General features: G+C 43.7%; 1 protein-coding gene across 1 annotated transcript in view; it reads right to left on the bottom strand.

Moving 5' to 3' along the window:
* Window positions 1-17,735, bottom strand: part of FAXC (failed axon connections homolog (Drosophila)) — a gene marked incomplete at its 5' end in the record, with an annotated part of 20,003 nt that extends 2,268 nt beyond the window's left edge. Inside the window, 3 exons of the mRNA XM_010138195.1 lie at window positions 5,159-5,376; window positions 11,992-12,188; window positions 17,600-17,735. Of these exons, the coding sequence (XP_010136497.1) occupies window positions 5,159-5,376; window positions 11,992-12,188; window positions 17,600-17,735 (551 nt within the window). The remainder of the gene's footprint in view (window positions 1-5,158; window positions 5,377-11,991; window positions 12,189-17,599) is intronic.
* Between the last annotated feature and the right edge of the window lie 169 nt (window positions 17,736-17,904).

Raw genomic sequence — 17,904 nt, 5'->3', positions numbered from 1 at the left:
AATCTATTACTGCACATTCCCCTGTGCTCACCACTGCTGTAACTAGGCCAGTTACAGAACCACCACTGGCCAAGTAACCTCCTCCGCTGACCACAGCTGGCAGCATACACACACCGCACTAGTTCTGCTGCATTTAACCTCTTCTGTGCAGCCAGCAGCTGCCTGAAAGCATGATTTTCTCCCTTGGTGTAAACCCAAAATTGTTCAACAATGGTTTGAGATCTTGAATGTACTTACTGAAAGAAACTGCTCACCCTGCATCTCTCGTGCATGCAGATCCAGTTTCAGGTTAACCATCTGACCACACAAGAAAAGAAAGTTGTACCCAAAGCTTTCCGCTCCCACCATTTGTTCAGGCTGAAACAGACGCACCAGTTAGGCTGGCAGTAACTGGTCAGAAATGACCTGCATCTCCAGGAGAAGGACACAGCCATAGGCAGGAGCAAAGAGCTCCTCACACACCACCAGTGTGGCGCCTCCAACCTTAAGCACTGGTTTCTACCTGGATGGGACCAAACAGAGGCATGCCAGGCTTGCAGGAAGGCAAGTGAAACAACAGCGGCTTGGGACTAGGCTGGTCCAGAGGAGGGACGTGTCTGCTCCACACCGCTATTCGGCTTTCCTCTCTGGGCACCCCAATGACATGATGGTCCCAAATGGCCACCATGGCACAAACAGATGGATAACTACCTAAGACAAGAGGGGAAAAATCACATTTCAAAGCCACCATCTGCAAAGAAACATCCAGTATAAACTGGTTTTCTCATCAGAAGCACAAGACCTGGAGCAAAGATCACACACAGGGCACACAGGTGAAACGTGGTATTGCGGAGGTCAGATTAGATGGTTACACTGTTCCTACCTCGGACCAAAGTGCTATAAACTGTGAAATGTGGTACATAATTTAACTCTCCAAATCCAGTTACCTCATCTCCCCAGGACATTCTTCCCCTGCCCAATATAAGCCACCTGTAATTCAGCAGGTTATTAAATGTTAGGGTTACTGAGTGAGTTTAGGAAAACTGTCCAGCAGTAAAATGCATCGAATTCCAGAGTACAGTACAACAAAAGCAGTCCTCTCCCTCTGCTATAGTGCAGCAAAGCAGTGCTCGGGAATAACCAGGAACAATAACCTCCTCCAACCTGTCAGATGTAATTTTAACACAGAGTTAACTCTCCCCAGCTGGTTCACAGTGGCATCAATCTATTGTTTGAAAACTACATAGAGAGTAAATGTTGTGTCTTTTCAGTATTTATGTAATTCTTAGCATTTGGGGATCTCAAACACAGTTCAAAAATTGGTCCCAAACCACAGTTACATGCCAACACTAAAAATTTAGCACCATAAAACCAGGCCTGAGACTTCATCTGTAAAGATGCTGTGCTGGGAAGTAATACTGCTGTTTCCATCTCGCTAAAACTAAGGCTGGCAGTGAGCGAGGGCTGAGCCATCCCACTCTTTTACAGAGTGGCTCCCCAGGCACCACACCTGCGCTTTCAGGTGCCTGGAAACAAAGGCAAAAAGAAGGAAATAAATCTGAGGATCCATACAACCATAAATCCGGTTTTAAGACACCCAGCACCACATAACGCGGCCTCCATGCACGTTTCCCTCTACCAGTTCCAATCCGTTCCCAAAACTTCCAGTGCAACTTCTTTCCAGAAGACTTTCCAAACAGACCCGACAGCATCTCTCTGAGTCTGGTTTTATGCCAGATTACACAGCTCCTGTCACACCAAGGCTGCCATAGCACTAATCACCTGAAACACCGCGCTACATCCTCTGGCTAATCCAACAGAGAACGCCATCACCTGGTCACAGGGGACGTGGATCAAATTTGTACTGAGCAGGGATTTGCGAGCACACAGCTCCACTATTTGTGAACACGTGCACCAGAGGATTCAAGGGCAGCTACTCAGCACTGGGTCAAGAGACCCCAGCAAGTGGCAGGAGACCAGCACCCTTCCACAACAGCACATACAGCCCACTCAGGCTGCTGCAGGGCATTTCCACTAGCATTAGAGGCTCACATTCACGTTAGTGCCACCCCTGTGTCTCAGCTCTAAGCACCGCTGCTCTGCACGAAACATCAAATGCTCTTCAAAAACCAGTTTAGGCAGCTGCTGTCCTGCAACTCTCTGCTCAAAATCCCCATTTACCCAAAAGCCTGAGGCAGCCAAGAGGGCGCCAATAAATTCATACGCACTGCTCACTCACTTGCATCTTTAAATAATTATCAAAATGTTTATTTTTATATATTGCTAGTTCATATGCCCAGATCCCCCCATTTTCTTACACTACAACCAGACAGTAGGTAACTACTACAACACAAACAAATTACACTTGTCATTTGAAGACTGCAGGACAGAGAGCAAGGCGATACCAACAGGGCAGGCTGATCCATCACAGGAGGATTACTTCCAATTTCCACATTTACAAGAGATCTGGAGGAGTTTGTTAGGGAAAAAGGTACACAGGAAAAGGAAAAATGCTTCTCAGAAATCCAAAAGAAAGAAAAGGCAGCACCCAAGATGTGACTGGGAATGTCAGAATGAGTGTCACAACAACTGGCAGCTGCCAATTTCTGGAAGCAGCTCTTGGAATTTAAAAGTTATTCTTGTTCCCATGTGAATAGTCTCTTTCTAAAAAATGGGAGCATTAAATTAGTCCGATATGTCTGATGACTAACAGCTACAGTTTGGTATGTGCAGCTATTCTGCACGACAGGCATCCTTTTTAAGCTCTTAGATTGCCCTCAATTAATTAACAGCCAAAAGTCCCAACTGCTTCCTCTTCTGGGAAAACACAAGGGCACAGATACATGGAGAAGAATCTCTCAAAAGATTTTTGTGCAGGCAATAGGCTGACTGACCGCCTTGTCCTTCTGCCTGTGAAACAGGAGAGTCTCCAGTCAGGCTAGAAGTCCTCACCCCACCTCCTGTCCCCATCCCAGCGTACTGCCCGGAGGCCACAGTTACTAGACTCAAACAGCTGGCTGGACAAAACCTGAGTGTGCTGGTGTTACAGAAAAATCAAGGCAATGGTAGAAAAGTAGACCAATGCACCAGTAATCAAAAGGGCAAATATAATGATTCACGTAACTGCACTCTGACTAATCTTACATCCATTTCAGTGGGGAAAACGGAAAAAAAATGTACACTATTCGCTGGTAACGTAGTAAAATAACAGGAATACAACAGATACTCATCAAGGCTTTTTGAGCTACAAAAGCCAGAACATTTTCATCAATAACCTGGAAGTAAAAAATAAAATCACTGCTGATAACATATGTCTCATACAATTAAAAAAATTGATAGAGTGAAGAATACATTTTATCCTTGAGGGTTGCCAGTGATTTTTTCCTCATCAAAAACAGAAGTAAGAGACTGCTGGATCATAGCATTTTCCTTCCCAAGGAGATGAGCCAGGCTACCCAGGCAGGGAGAAGCATCTCCCTGCAGGCCAAATTGGACAAACTCTCTGCTTTGAAACAGGTCAGATTTTGAACAGATATTGATGGTGATTAATGTCTGCCACCAATTACTAATGAAAGTGGTGGCACCTCCACCTGCTGAAATCTCATAAATAAAACTGGATGCCTTTCAGAAAGATATGATTTACCAGAAAAAAGACAGAGATCTCACAACAGCAACCAAGCAGTCAGATTCCGAGAGATGTCTAGATGATTTAATGATCCCTTTGAACCCGAAACTTCACAAACCTGAGTGTCAGGATAGACTTCAGAGACAGAAGCATGCAGACTTCTAATAAGCAAACCAAGAGACTTTTACTCAAGGCACTCAAGAACAAATTTCAGTTTTCTCTTGAAGGCTATGTCTACTCTTGACAGGCAGGGATGACTTTAGCACAGACATATCCACTGCTACTCCATCCAGCCTGTCAGCATTCTCTAGACAGAACCAAGGACTCTGCTGAGCTCCTCAGTCAAAGATTGAACTTGCTCCAGCTCCCATGCCAACCCCATTCCTCTCTGCAACATACATGGAGCCATGCAATGCCAATCTTGAAGCTATGGCAACAGTGGACTCACAGTTGAGGACACCTTGAGCTGGCCACAGCTCTGCAGCAGATATGCCCAGATCTCTTCTTCTAAAAGAAGAAGCTGCTCCCTCCCTTCCTCCTACATAAAGGGACCTCTTAAGCTCCAAAATCAGATTTTTTTGAAGACGCACTAGAATAGGTAACTTTTCTTGTTAGAAAACAAAACATAGCATAAGAAAGCGTTGACAGAAGAGGATTTGTCAACAAATCTCCCCCTTGCCTATTGTGCCCGTGCACAAGTCTTTTTTCCAACTCAGCCACCTCTTTAAAGCAATCATAACAGGAACAAAGCAGCCACACAAGTACCATCTTTCTTGATTCCCTGCCAAGAGAGACACAAGTTCAAGGGAGGCAACAAACGAATTCCTCAACATGTACAATTTACAGAGAACCAAAATAACATGAGTTCTCAGCCAACTGCAAGGCAAGAAGCACAGGGCAGATGCTCTGGTGCAGATGTTAGCCCGAGCTACACAACAAAAATGAAGCTCATGTGGTTCTAGCTAAGTGACGGCAACCTTAAGACTAACCCTATGGGATCCACCCTTGACAACAAAGAAGTCTAAAACCAACTATGTTAACAATACAGACCCATCTCCTTTTAGTAGCTTTGAAGAAAGCTGCTAACACCAACCAAACACAACAAAGGTCAGCTCATCAAAATAACACCTGTAAAGGTTTTCAAACAGCAGCCTCATAACAATCTACCAATGGTCATGAGCCCCATGAAGGAAAAATGAGATGGCCCGAAAATATAAATGAGAGGTTTCATTTGCAGAACTAAACACTACGTTTTCTGCTCCTCTAGATACATGCTCTACACGTTCTGCTCCTCCAGATAACAGATACCTGGTGCTCAGAAAAGAAAGCCGCTTACTCCTTTAGAGACACAATTTGGAAGGAAACATCAGGAAAGAAACACTGTCCCTGCCAGAGCGAGGGTGGCACTGAATGCCAGCAGCAGTGCAGAATCTACCTACTGACAAAGTGAAATTGCTTATGCAACCATGCTGCCAGGAAGCACCTGCAGTCGATTTCATCCTGTGGACAGTGGGCTGTGAGCAAACAGAATGCAAGTAACTCGCTGTACGTTACCCAGGAGGCCTGCTAGAGTCCGCATGTCCTTCTCCATCAGTGTGTACATCTCCTCCTCCGAGAAGCGGCCAATGCCATGGCCATACATCTCCCGCTTCACGATCCCTTTGGTCAGATGGCAGAAGATCCACTTCAGCAAATCACTGAAGGGGCCAAAAAGCGAAACCATCTTTCGCGTCTCATGAAGATTTTCCACCCATTGGCAATAAGCTAAAGTCCTAAAAGGATGCAAAAATAAGTTATAGCGGTGCAATACAAAATGCAGTGCCAACAGTACCAAAACAATTTACTAGCTAAAGATGACTGAATGCACAGACCTGGGGAAAGCAACAACAGCAAGACAGCCCACAAAGAAACCCATCTTTCCCACCAACCTGCTCCCCTTGCTTTCCTTACTGCTGAAACTCAGCCAAGCAGTAACTTTGCCCCAACATAAATACCGTAGCAGTCGTTTCTTCAGAAGATCTCTGCTGTCCTCTGAAACTAACAATGACACAGTCTTTTACAAATAACATATAAAAAGGAAAAGGTGGTGGTTATCGGCTTAGTTTTCTCGTGGGTTTTTTCCTCTTCAAAACGTTGATTTTATGAGAGACATGTTTCTTAAGGACTCTGATCTATTTTGGGCTGTACTACAGCTCTATCAAATGGCAAATACATTATTTTGAAAGGTCTTTTTATTAAAAAATTGTCTTAACAGCTGAAATTTTTTTCCTGCATGAATTTTTTTCTTTACTAATATTGTAGAAAAACAAAAAACTGATTTGTTACTGTCACTACTCAAGAAACCTACCAAAAAGTAAACATTAACTTTTTTAATATCTAGCATCTTCTGATATTATGAAGAAACCAAGACGACCATATGATTTTTGTCACCAAGTCCAACGGCTGTTGGAAAAACGGCTAAAGACACCTCAAAGTAGACATGTTAAACCATATGAAGCCAACAGAGTCTCAGAAACACCGGGAGGTGATACCTATATTCCATTATCTTTGCAAAAATTTCCAAACTGAAAAGTCTGAAAGTGGGTTTACGTATTCGAGATTGTATGAAAATGGGTTCATGGAGACAAGATAAACTAGTGAAGCTAGATTGAAAAGCTGAAATATCAAAAGTTGCAAGTCCACACATGTAATTATATTAAATATTAACTTAATAACCAAAGGTTCCATTTCCAGCATGATCAGCACTCTTTTTTTTTTTTTAGTTTGGAGTATCTCTTCAGTTTTACCATTGCACGTAATTTCCTTAGTGCTAATATGGATTGCCTAATTCAAGAAAGAAAAAAAATAAATAACCAAGCAGTATCTCCTGGAGAACTCCTGTGGATTTTTTTTTAATGTACACTTTACACTTTATCAAGCTCCTCTATGTCACGAACAGAAGCTGAATTCAGCAGTACTGTCAGGGAACAAGTATTTTTACACCATGAAAATGTTCTAATCTTAGTTTCCACTGATTCTCTAATTGAATTACTAATAACATAAGGTAAACGGAGGATGTTTGGCATAACAGCTTAAAAAAAAATCCTCATACAGCTCAAATTTAAAATGCTCTCAGAGTAGGTGAAAGACATTTTAATTCTATTAGAAATTGCCCACGGCAGGACAATGCTTTCTGCTCTAACTGATTTCACTGAAGTCAGTAACAGTGACGCATGCGCAGCTTTTGCTGCAAATGCACGAACAGTGAGGAACAAATATGCACCTGCGCCTGCTCCTGCCACGACTCCAATGGCTTTTGTCCTCAGCAGGTTTCTCCACATCCTCCTGCACTATATTAATATGACAAAAGCATCCCGTTGACATTTCACACGCTTCAGTATCTCTCTTCAAAAAGGGGTGTTCTGCACAATCCTTGTTTTTCAAAATGGGTGGATCAACTTAAGTCATTGGGCTGGTTTCAGGACAGAGGGGTTTGAAACAAAACCAGCTTGAGCAGGAGGCACCAGCGCAAAAGAGAAAACGTGAAGCCAGCAAGGGCAACAGCTAGTGAAACCCCAGAAGCAGGAACTGTGGCGAGAAGATGTGGTGCAAGACTGGCCTTGCCCCAGGAACAAAGGTAAAATAGGATTTAAGGATGGAAGGAAAATGGGGCTGAAAGTATATGGGCATTCCACAGAGCAGAACATTTCAGTAGTCGTGTTTCACAGGCCTGGGAAAAGACAAGGTTTCTTGGGCTGGTACAGCTCTGAAGAGGAAGAAAAAATGTGGTCTTGATGCATCTGCTGGGAAATAATTGCAAGTACTACCCATATCTCTAAGTTATTTACTACTTGAATAAGGTAAGAAAAACATGCTCTCTGAGAACACTGCTCTGTGTCTTGCTGAAAAGACCCTCCTTCCCCAGCACGGACCTGACCAGCTTCACCCGGCAACTCTGCAACAGCACTTGGTTGCTTTAGAACAGGCCTGGCAACAAAGGGACAACAAGAAAAAGGAACATTTTTTAAAAGTTGCACAAGACTAACTCGGCCCTACAGACTTCATCACTCTTGCTCACTCCAACCACACCAGCGAGCTGGCATCACACCAAGAATGATCAACCATGTCCAGGATGGCTTTAATATCATGAGACAGACAGGATGAACAAGGTTTCCTACAAAGCTAATTCACCTATACTTCAAGGCCAAAATACATTTTCTTAGCGCTCAGTAGCACTGTGGGGGAGAAGGTCTTTGCATCTGGAAGAGGCAGAAAGCGTTTAACAATGAGGACGGCAACACAGGAAGAGCAGAACTCCACAGCATTTAGGGAGTTCTGCTTAGGCTAAACCGTCAAGTGCAATCTTAAAACATCTGCTTGTCACTTTGAACAAGTAAAGTCGTCACATGTCCCAAATCTCACATGTACATGGGCAATGAAGGCAGCTAAACAGACAACCACAGAGCGTACTCCTAAAATTTTATGGTTCTGAGCATGCAAAAACAAAGAAAAAAGCAATCTCAGATTCAGAGAGACAGTTAAAAGCACTTTTAAAACTGGCTTTACAAGCAATTTGAAGGTTCATTAACCTGTGCTTCCTATCAAAACACGCTCCTCTGCATTTAACACCATCCCTCTGCTCACATACTGGAGTATTACCAACCTTACAAAAGGTTAGAAAATGACAGAAATCAGGTAACCTGCTTCAGCGTAACTATTCGTTTTAAACTACAGTTAGTATTTACAGGGTGATATAATTGTTTTAAACATTGGCCTGAACTGAGCATTTTGGGAAACATTAACACTCCAAACTGTGCCAGCAGATCTGTGCAAATCTTAGCGTATAAATAAAACAATAACGCGTTAAAGAACAGTGCTGCAGGGGTGAAGCAAATCTTAAGTCTAAAGGTAACAGTAGCTCTGGCCTCAATACATAAACCAGAAGCGGAGACGAAGAAAGTGACTCATCAACAGCAGCTTGCCAGATTATCCCCAAACTGTCTGAACACCAAGACAAGGGGGAGGTGTTCACAAAAATGCTAACTGGGGGTTACTTTTTCTATCCAAACCTGTGCAAACTGGAATCTCTTGATATTCAACACGATCACAACAAATTCATTCCACAGTCTGCTGTGTAACTTCCCAGAGCAGCTGGCTTTTAAGCCACTGGAGGCACTCAAGCCTCATCCTGGTCAGCAGCGGGAGAGATGTCACTTTTACAATTGGCTTGTATTTAAATGTATTTATATTATAAATATATTTTATGTTTAATACACTGCAAGTGTTAATACTGACCCAAGTCAGACTCATTTGTACCCTCATACCATGCTTTTCCGGTACTTCAAGGACTCATCACATACATAATGTTTACATTACGCGGACTTCTTGACAGACAAAGCAAGAAATGAGTTCACTATGTAAATGTGTGTATATACACACACACTCACAAATTGGGAAGGTGGTCTTTAATAATACAGCTAAACCCATCTAATGGGTTAGTTTGGTTAAGCTGCATATTCAAGGCTTTAGGTTCTCACTAAGCACATTAGTGCCACCAATCTGAGATCCCTTTCCTGAGATTAAAGTGTCAGAGAGCACCTCACAGCAACTGCTAGCCCTCCAGGCGCCAGGAGCTGCCTGGCTTGAATGTCGTGTGGCCCAGCCCAGCATGCCAGCGCCAGAAGGATGTGAGAATCAGACGTCCTCCACCCATCTCACACAGAGGTCCAATCCCATGAACATGCTGGAGCTACGCCAAAAACTCAGCGCATCCTGAAGGTGGCTGTGGGTGCCCCACTGGTTTCTGAGGGCTCACAGGTTGCTGCAGGCAATAGAGGTGACCCAGGGCAAGCCTTCAGCAGATTACAGAGGTCTGCACCAGCTCCAGGACCTGGGGCCACAGCCACAAAACCAGTCCCCTCCACCTCTTCCCTGTTGACTTGGCCCAACACCCATTCTGGTAGCAGGCTTTCCTTCTTTTGCCAATTTAAACATAGCAAAAGCCTAATAGTTATAACATTCTCCAAGGAAAGCTCCAGCACCAGCTCCAAATCAGCCTTGTGCATCTCAGAGAGCAGCTCTAATCGCAGCACTGAAACGGGCATGCTCACTCGTTTGCTGTCTTTCTGCCTGACCCTTGCCAGGTATCACAGCCTGGGGCAGTGGCAGGGTGTCTAGAGGCTGAGGGTCAGAACAGCCCCACATTGCTGTCAAATCCAGCCAGAGCAGCAATTTCAACCTGTAAGAGGCACTAATTGGTAAAGATGGGCAATTACCTCGGTAAAAGCAAACCATTTCTGGAGGAGACGCTGAGCACCCACCAGGATTAGCCCCAGCCAGAGACAGCACACCACAGGATGTACTTTGCCACTTCGTTCGATAAATGTACTACAGGATTACTTATTTATGATGAAGCTACTTTGCATGCTGCTGGCAATGAAAGAGTATGAATCACATTTTATATCACTGCTTTGGAGGCTTGATTTTATAAACCTTACTCTGCAGAAAGGCAACCGCTGTTACAAATTCCTCGCTGCGGGACTCAAGGATGCCATGAACAAACCCTAAGCTTCTTGGGAAGTGGGCAGGTTCAAGGACAGGTGTGAAGGGATCCCACAACCATAGATGTAATGCTGTCAGGGAGAAACACGGTCCTATGGCTGACGCCTCATTTTATTTTGGTGTAACTACAGGATGGCCCAATATCCAGGAATTACAGCAGTAGCACTGCAATGTCTCATAGCTCAGGCTTTGACTGACTAGTACGGAGAACCAGCATGGCATAATCTCACCAACACAGCAAGCCTGTGGTACAGCCACACAGCAGGGACATACAATAAGACGTACAGCTGGATGTTCTACTACACTGCATATACCTTAGGGAAACTCAGCTGTGTGACTAAATAGGAAAGGCTGCAGGGACACACAGCCAGGAAATCACACATCTCTGTTCTTACTTGGTCCAGCTTTGTCCACCCATTTCAGTGCCACCTCCCCAGGTCAGAGCCTGAATTTGCACTGCCTGGGCCCCATACTTCCCTATGTCATGCCCAGTAGTCCCGAGTCAGCTCAGAGAGAGCCTGGAACCACAGACAACAGCTTCACTAAGGAACGCGAGATTTGTAATTGAGACACAAGAGCGGTCTAAGTTTGTCATCAGTAATGTTACCTTTAAAGCAGTTAAGACTATGGACACAGAACAACCAACACTAAGGCAAGGAGATGGAGCATTAAGGGATTAAAAAGCCTCATCTTCCCTTTGGCAGCTATAATAATTGATGGAGGAAAAATAAACCAAAAAAAGAGTTACACTTGCAGGCTATTTGAGTCAGATTTTTGAGCCTATGGCACTGCAGATGGTATAACTGGTAAAGGTCATGCTTCTTGGAAGGCAGGGATTACGTTTCTAAACCGTATCATTTAAATCTGCCTACTGAATACTAAAACTGTTCTCAGGAAACACTAAAAAATACTTGAAGAACTACATATACACATGTTGCTGCTCATCTTTGATCACAAGGTAAAAGGAAAAGCACTTAAACATATTCAATTTAAATCACACATTGTTTCGAAGTAAAAAAGTGTAACACAAATGCAAGACCTAGTACAAGGACTTAAAAATACGCTAGAAAGCAAACTATTGGGAAAAAGCCTTGTGCCTGCCTATGCCAATGCCCACCTGCTACTTCTATGAATCCAGGCTGGAAAGGGCAAGTAAAAGGAACTAAATGTAAACTTGAGTAGGAGGTGAGGGGGGTTTGGAAATCACAGATATTATTTTCAAAAGTGTTGGTAAAACATGTAAGGTACCAGTAACGTTACATTTATGTCTTCCGTTCATACACATGCTTCACCTCCTCAGAATGCTGTGACTAATACTGTATCCTATCAACTGGCAGCGTTGCCAACACTACACATTAACAGGAGCATCCTGTGGTACAGAAAAGGCCATAATCCATACTGTAATCGCACACGCAGATAATTAAAATCAGTAACTGTAAGAACACAATATTCCAGATTCATGCCGAATGCTGGATTTGTTCCCCTCCCCCCCAAACCTCAAAGGTATTCATCCATCTTGATTTTCTGCACTCCATTAACAAGGCTGTTTCTGTACGGCGGTCACAGGAAACAGGACAGAGAAAGAGCCCACTGCCACTGCCTCCTGCAAAGCTGCAGGCAAAGGGCCTGACTCCTTATCTTGCCTGCAAAGCACTACAGTGCTCAGGGGAGGTACCCACAGCGTACACAGGAAGCAGCGGCAGCTTTCTAGGGTGAAGAGAGTTGCAAAATTAGTAAATGGGTACTCAAGCTTTCAGCAAGAGAAAACAAGCGGCCCCGTCTAGGCAGGAGTGCAGGGGCAGACCTGACAGCACAAGAATGCAGTCAGCTTCACCACGCAAGCTTACCAGTAGAAGTGCTCCTCCACCATTCTTGTCACGGCTCTGGAAACAGCTCTTTCATGCGGACCAAGGTGCTTATTTAAATTCACTCCAAGTTTCTCTTCCAAAAAGTCAATAATGAACTCGGTGCCAGACACCTTCTTGTGATTGTATTCAATCCAAGGCATTTTCCCTTGCGGGGAAAGTTTTCCATCAAAATAGTTCTAAGAAAAAAAAGTAATCAAACATACAGACAAAAAAGGCCGTTCAGGTTCTGTTTCAGTAAGATTGAAACTTTTCCAGTATTTTTCTGTGTTTTTAAAGGCAACATTATCCCACAACCTTTTTTTTAAATTAATACTCCAGACTAGTGGTAGCTGTTCAACTCCAGCAACAGCTTTACCCTACATGACAATTCAGATAAAATGATTTCCAGGTCCTGCAAGGCGTTACACGCTTTTATGTTGGATAAGTACCTGGGTTATTTAAGAGTTGGAGATGCTGAGACCTCCTGGAAGATTGGGACCATTATTCTAAACAAGTTTTTAATCACAGGACTCACAACTGAATTTGGTTCTTGCATAGAGCAGCACCTTTCATGTCAGAAGTACTTTATAAAGATTAATTCACAGTCCATCTCAAATAGCTGCATTACCTCCAAGGATAAAATACACACAATCACAAGCATATAATGAAAGGTGGATCACTCCCTCACTGAGCAGGAGGGAAATATGCTTCTACATATGCTCTGCAACTACCTAACTTAGAAATCGCATACATTTGCAGACACACTTGTTACAATCGGGTCTCCAAGAGCCCAGCACGCCAGTGCATCACTGAATACTGATACATCTGCTCAGCATAGCACTCATGCAGAAGTAGGAACATATTTTCCCCATTTTACAGTTGGAGAAGGTGAAACACAGAGATTACAGAATTTGTCTCATCTGACAAACACAAGACGAAATGCTGGCTGCCAAAACGTGATCGGACATTTGACTTCAATTCTCTCTTATTCCCAAAGTCAGAGATACAAGGCAGAACTTTCTTCCTATCTTGTGATTCCCATCCTCACGTCCTGTTATTTTGTGATAGAGAAATCCCAGCTCAGAAAGCCCAACCATAAAAGCTCACAACAAAGGCTCTGCACTCAGCCTTTGGCAGCCATCCTAAGCCTTTCGGGATGCAGCTCCTAATTGCTGGAGGTTTAGGGTTAGCAGTTCCGGACTGACCTGCATGGGTCTCAAGTATTTACCCATCTTGAATCCACTAAAGATGGATTAAGGTCCTCTCACAGCAAGAAGCATACCCCAGAACACGCCTCCAGCTCAGCCTGACAGCACGGCATCCTGGCTGCTGCTCAAAACGTGGATGTGCAACGCACTAAGAATGCACGGCCATTCCTGGAGGCTCTTCCCTTGTGGATGAGAACAGACAAAAGGGGTAATGCTGCTGGGAAAACAATGCCTTCTGACTGCAGCCTTTCCTGGGATTTCTGCCCAAACACACAGCACGGCAGAGACACCGGATTATATAATGTCTCATCTCCTGCATCCCTGTGTAAGTGAACAAAGCAACTGAATCCACACTGCTTGCATATGTGGGTGACATGGGGGTTATTACTCTAGGCCATGGGAGAAACCCTAAAACTGCTGAACCTGTGAAACCTGAAAGGAGAGCACTGCCCCATCCTTCCCCCTTCCAGATCTTTCCTTCATCAAAAAGGCTCTTTGAGCACTCAGACTGACTGATAGGTCTTTGCAATTCTTCATTACGAATTTAATACAGAATCACAGGCTTTTTCTGGAACTACATAGTAAGTCTATACAGCACTGAGCATTGCCAGCTTAATCTTCATTAAGCCCTTTCAGTATGAGATTTTCCCTTCTTATGCACAAACATTGATGCTTTTTGCAGAAACTGCTAGACTTGGAAGATGCTTTTATCACATATTGCAATTACTGTAGTCCTTATCATGTGCAACCCAGAAAAAAAAAGAGTTCTTATTTTTCATCTGCACCTCTCTTCCAGCACATACATACATATAATGTATATAAATACATTGTGTGAAAACTTCAGTACTGCATTAATATTACAGTCTCAGAAACACAAATGAGAGCTAAGTTCTTACAGGAAAGTTAGTTTAGGTAAAATTAAAGCCCTCTCAGTATTTTCATGTTTCATTACAAACAGTTTATCAAACAAAATAGGTAACATCTTTTGATGACCTGAGAAAACCTTAGTCTCTTGACAAATACAGACATATTGTTCCTGTATCCACTGTTCTGAAATGGGTATTTTTAGGTTTGAAACCTCAGTATCCTTATGGCTGCTACTAATTGCCATCAAATATTTATCAATTTTCCACTTAAAAACTCTTCCAGCTGCAAAGCATGGAAAAGCTATGGTACCATCATTAAAAAACCAAAAACAACCAAAGAAAATATCCCCTGATATCTCATACTACATTTAACTGAACTGCAGCCTGCAAAGCAACAATAACAAGAGCTCCCCAGTACCTCTGTTATAGAGGAGTCTGTAAACAGAAAGGCACAGGACACTTCTCAGGTAATTCTGTAGTACTATCCAGAAGAAATTAGGTTTCACATTTTCAATTACTGCTGCTTGTGCTTTTACTTTTACTCATGTCTCTTCCCAAGGAGGCCACCATCTTCAAAGACCAGGCATGCAAACAGCTAAGAATCTGCTGTGCTGATTCTTAGCGGGCTACAGAAAGGCTCAGCCCTTAGTATTCACAAGGGAATCACAAGATCTCCACGCCACCCAGAATGGGCTCCTTCAAAGCAAGCTTTATCACGAAAAGCATCAAACATTTTGAAAAAACAGCGAGATAATATGACAGCCCAGCTAGGGTGGGGCTGGCAGAATTATTTTTGATGGAGAACTTATACCTAGAAAGGTAGCTTCAAGAAAACGTAAGCATGTTACAAGAACACATCTGTTGGGAGGAATTCAGACGAGAGTAAGGCAGGAATGTCACCCAATTCCACTTCTAACATGCCATTAAAGCATGTTATTCAGCACAATATTCAACGGTCCAATAGATTGTAATAAAGTATAAACATAAAGAATTGAAAGCATAAAAGCAGTCTGACCACGCTGCTGCATTTCCTCCACTCTGTTCCACAACCCTCACTTGGAAGCATCCCCTCCCCAGGCAGGTCACGACTACAGCAAGTTTCCAGAGGCAAGCCCCAGCACCAGCTGCCACCGGAACTGGTGCCATCAATTCTCCATCACGGTCCCTCCGGCATGCAGGGAAGTAAGGCATTTCCTCCTGCACTGGGCCATACCCCACCACACACCCACCCCACTGCCTGTCGGAGGGGGTCATCAGATGTCTGTCACCTACACTGTCCTACAGGTAACACGGCCACAAGAGAACAAAATAAAGTCTCCAGGTAGTCCGAGTATAGGAAGCTTCAGAACTCCAGCTGAGAATGGCATTGTCTGCCAGCTCCCTGCTACTACCTCTTATTCCCTGCCACTTAATCCCACCATGGCATCAATACCTTTCTTCACTCGCCAACGACAAACGCAGCATCATACTCCTAACACAAGGACAGAAACAGAATCGGCCTCTTCCAGAAAAAAAATGTGCACTTAGCTCCAACCAAACTTACCTCTAAAACCCTGCAGAGGGTCAGTAACCCTACAAACACCTTGAGCACATAAAAGCCAGCACGGATAAAAGCAGCAACTCAGCAGTCCCAGCACCCATGGGACCCATTCTTGCTCCTGCAGTGTGGCACATGGAGCATCTGGGGAACCGAGGTGGGTTACAACCAAATAAACTAAACCTTCACAGCTTCAGCTGAGCCAACTGTGGCCCAGCCTGGTCTGGCATAGAAAAGCACATGCAAGAGGGAGTTGCTGAAGGCAGGGCTGTTGTTTTTGGTGGTTCTGCTGACCCATGCCAGCTTAGTGTACTCATAGCTAGTGAGCAGGGATAGGGAGAGATGCAAACTCCAAAAAGCAATGCTGACCCTCAGTACAGAAAATAAAGAGGAGAGGACAACCCTCTGGAAATCCCTCTCTGAGAAGCTGAGTGACCCACTTCTGTCCAGCCCTAGCTGTCCAAACAACTCCATCCTGAGTGACACAAATGCACAGTGTTATCTTTAAGAAGCAACCATATCTTATGACAACCATCTTTCATATTGAAGCTTTCTTTAACTGTTCAACAGAGTAATTTGGATCACTGCGAACCTCTGAACTGCACCAACTGCCAATAAAAAGAAAAAACTGCAATAGAAAGAAAACAGATCCCATCAAAATAGTTTTCCCTTCCAAGGTGCAATTTCTACCCAAATTACTCTGGGTGAAGAAGCGATGTGCGCCAAGTCCTCCTGCTCCAATACACATTCAAATTTCAGTATCTTGCGGGTTCTGTAAACCTAAATGAGGAAAATACATCCCACAGGATGAAAATCTCCCTCTTTAACACACTGAAGTACCTGATTCAAGTACCATTAAATCTCAAGATAATGAACATTAAACTCAAGCTTTTAAAATACTTAAGCACTTTCAGTGTAAATGAGTTTAATCACATACAAAGCCAAATGAATAGCAACCACAAACATGTAAAAAAGAAAAAAAGTTGTAATATTTTCCTCTGTAAAACACTGGACATAAACAAAGCATTCTTTCAAACACCTTGGTATGCAGCAGTAAAAAGTGACTTGAACCCATGTGGGTGAGCGTGCAACTTACCCCCAGCTCAGTCTCCTTGAGACAAAAATGATGCCAAATTTATATTATTTGGGGGGAAAAAAAAAAAGACATTTCTGCTATCCAAGATCCTCTCTACACTTATCACTGCTGTTGTATCGTCTTAAATGCACTCAGTGCTTTACACAAATGGGAAAGAAACCCATCCAACGTTTCCAAGAGCCTGTGTGCTGTACAGCTTGCCAACACCACAACAAGGCGTACGCCACACTCGCAGCATTACAACTAAACCCTGATGCTAACGGGCAAGACTGCTCGGTTCAAATGTCTGCTCTCCTGCCTTCCATTTGCCAGAGTAGCTCGGGCTTCATCACGAGGCAAGATGGCATGGGACGCACCCAGCCACAAAGAAGGAGCAGTACTCCACGACCTCTAAACGCAATCCTGCCTCCCTTCGCTGAAGGGGAAGCACTGGTGATGGGAGGTGAAGCAAAAGGCAAGCACGTCTTCCCAGGACAGCTCCAGAGAGAAACTCTCCAGGAACACAAGAAGCTGCAGCTGTCTGATCTTGATGTCTTTATCATGGTGAAAGTCAAAGACCAAATAATGTTATGGTTTAGTTTTCAGGTGTTATTTAACATTATATAAACTCCAGACTACTCTCCACTCCAGCATTTCCAGCCAGGTTAGCTTCTACCATTTATTTACCTTTGCCAGTTAAATCTAGAGCTGTTCCAGATCATGTTATTCAAGTCCTATCTTTAAAAGCTATACACCAAATTTAACCGAAGACATAGAAGTGTTGGTGCACCCACCTCGTTGTAGGTGTATGTTTACATCTCCCAGGGTGAGACAGATGGGGAGGGAGGAGAGACAGGATGCCTACTTGCTATTTCAAGCAATTACAGCGAGCTACGATGTAAAGGAAAACTGTACGATGTACCTGGTAGGGTAAATCAGCCATCCTCAAGTAAGTTTCCATTTTCAGACAGAATGGAGATAAACTTGGAACACCATTGGTAGGCCTTGAAAACTGATGCAGTATGATAGCATCTTTTGAATCAAGCTCTTGCTCTTTCCTGTCAAAACCAAAATGGAATTAAAAAAAAAAATCAAACGAACCGGTGTACATGACACATCAGCACATTAAATAGAAAAAGGAGAAATCTTGGCCGAGGCAACACACACAATGGACTGCTGCAGGCTTCTGACTGATGGGATCCAGAGCCAGCGAGGAGCCCTCTGGCC

This window comes from Buceros rhinoceros, unplaced genomic scaffold, assembly GCF_000710305.1.
Source record: "Buceros rhinoceros silvestris isolate BGI_N320 unplaced genomic scaffold, ASM71030v1 scaffold28586, whole genome shotgun sequence".
Classification (NCBI taxonomy): domain Eukaryota; kingdom Metazoa; phylum Chordata; class Aves; order Bucerotiformes; family Bucerotidae; genus Buceros; species Buceros rhinoceros.
This window is presented reverse-complemented; position numbering and strand designations above follow the sequence as displayed.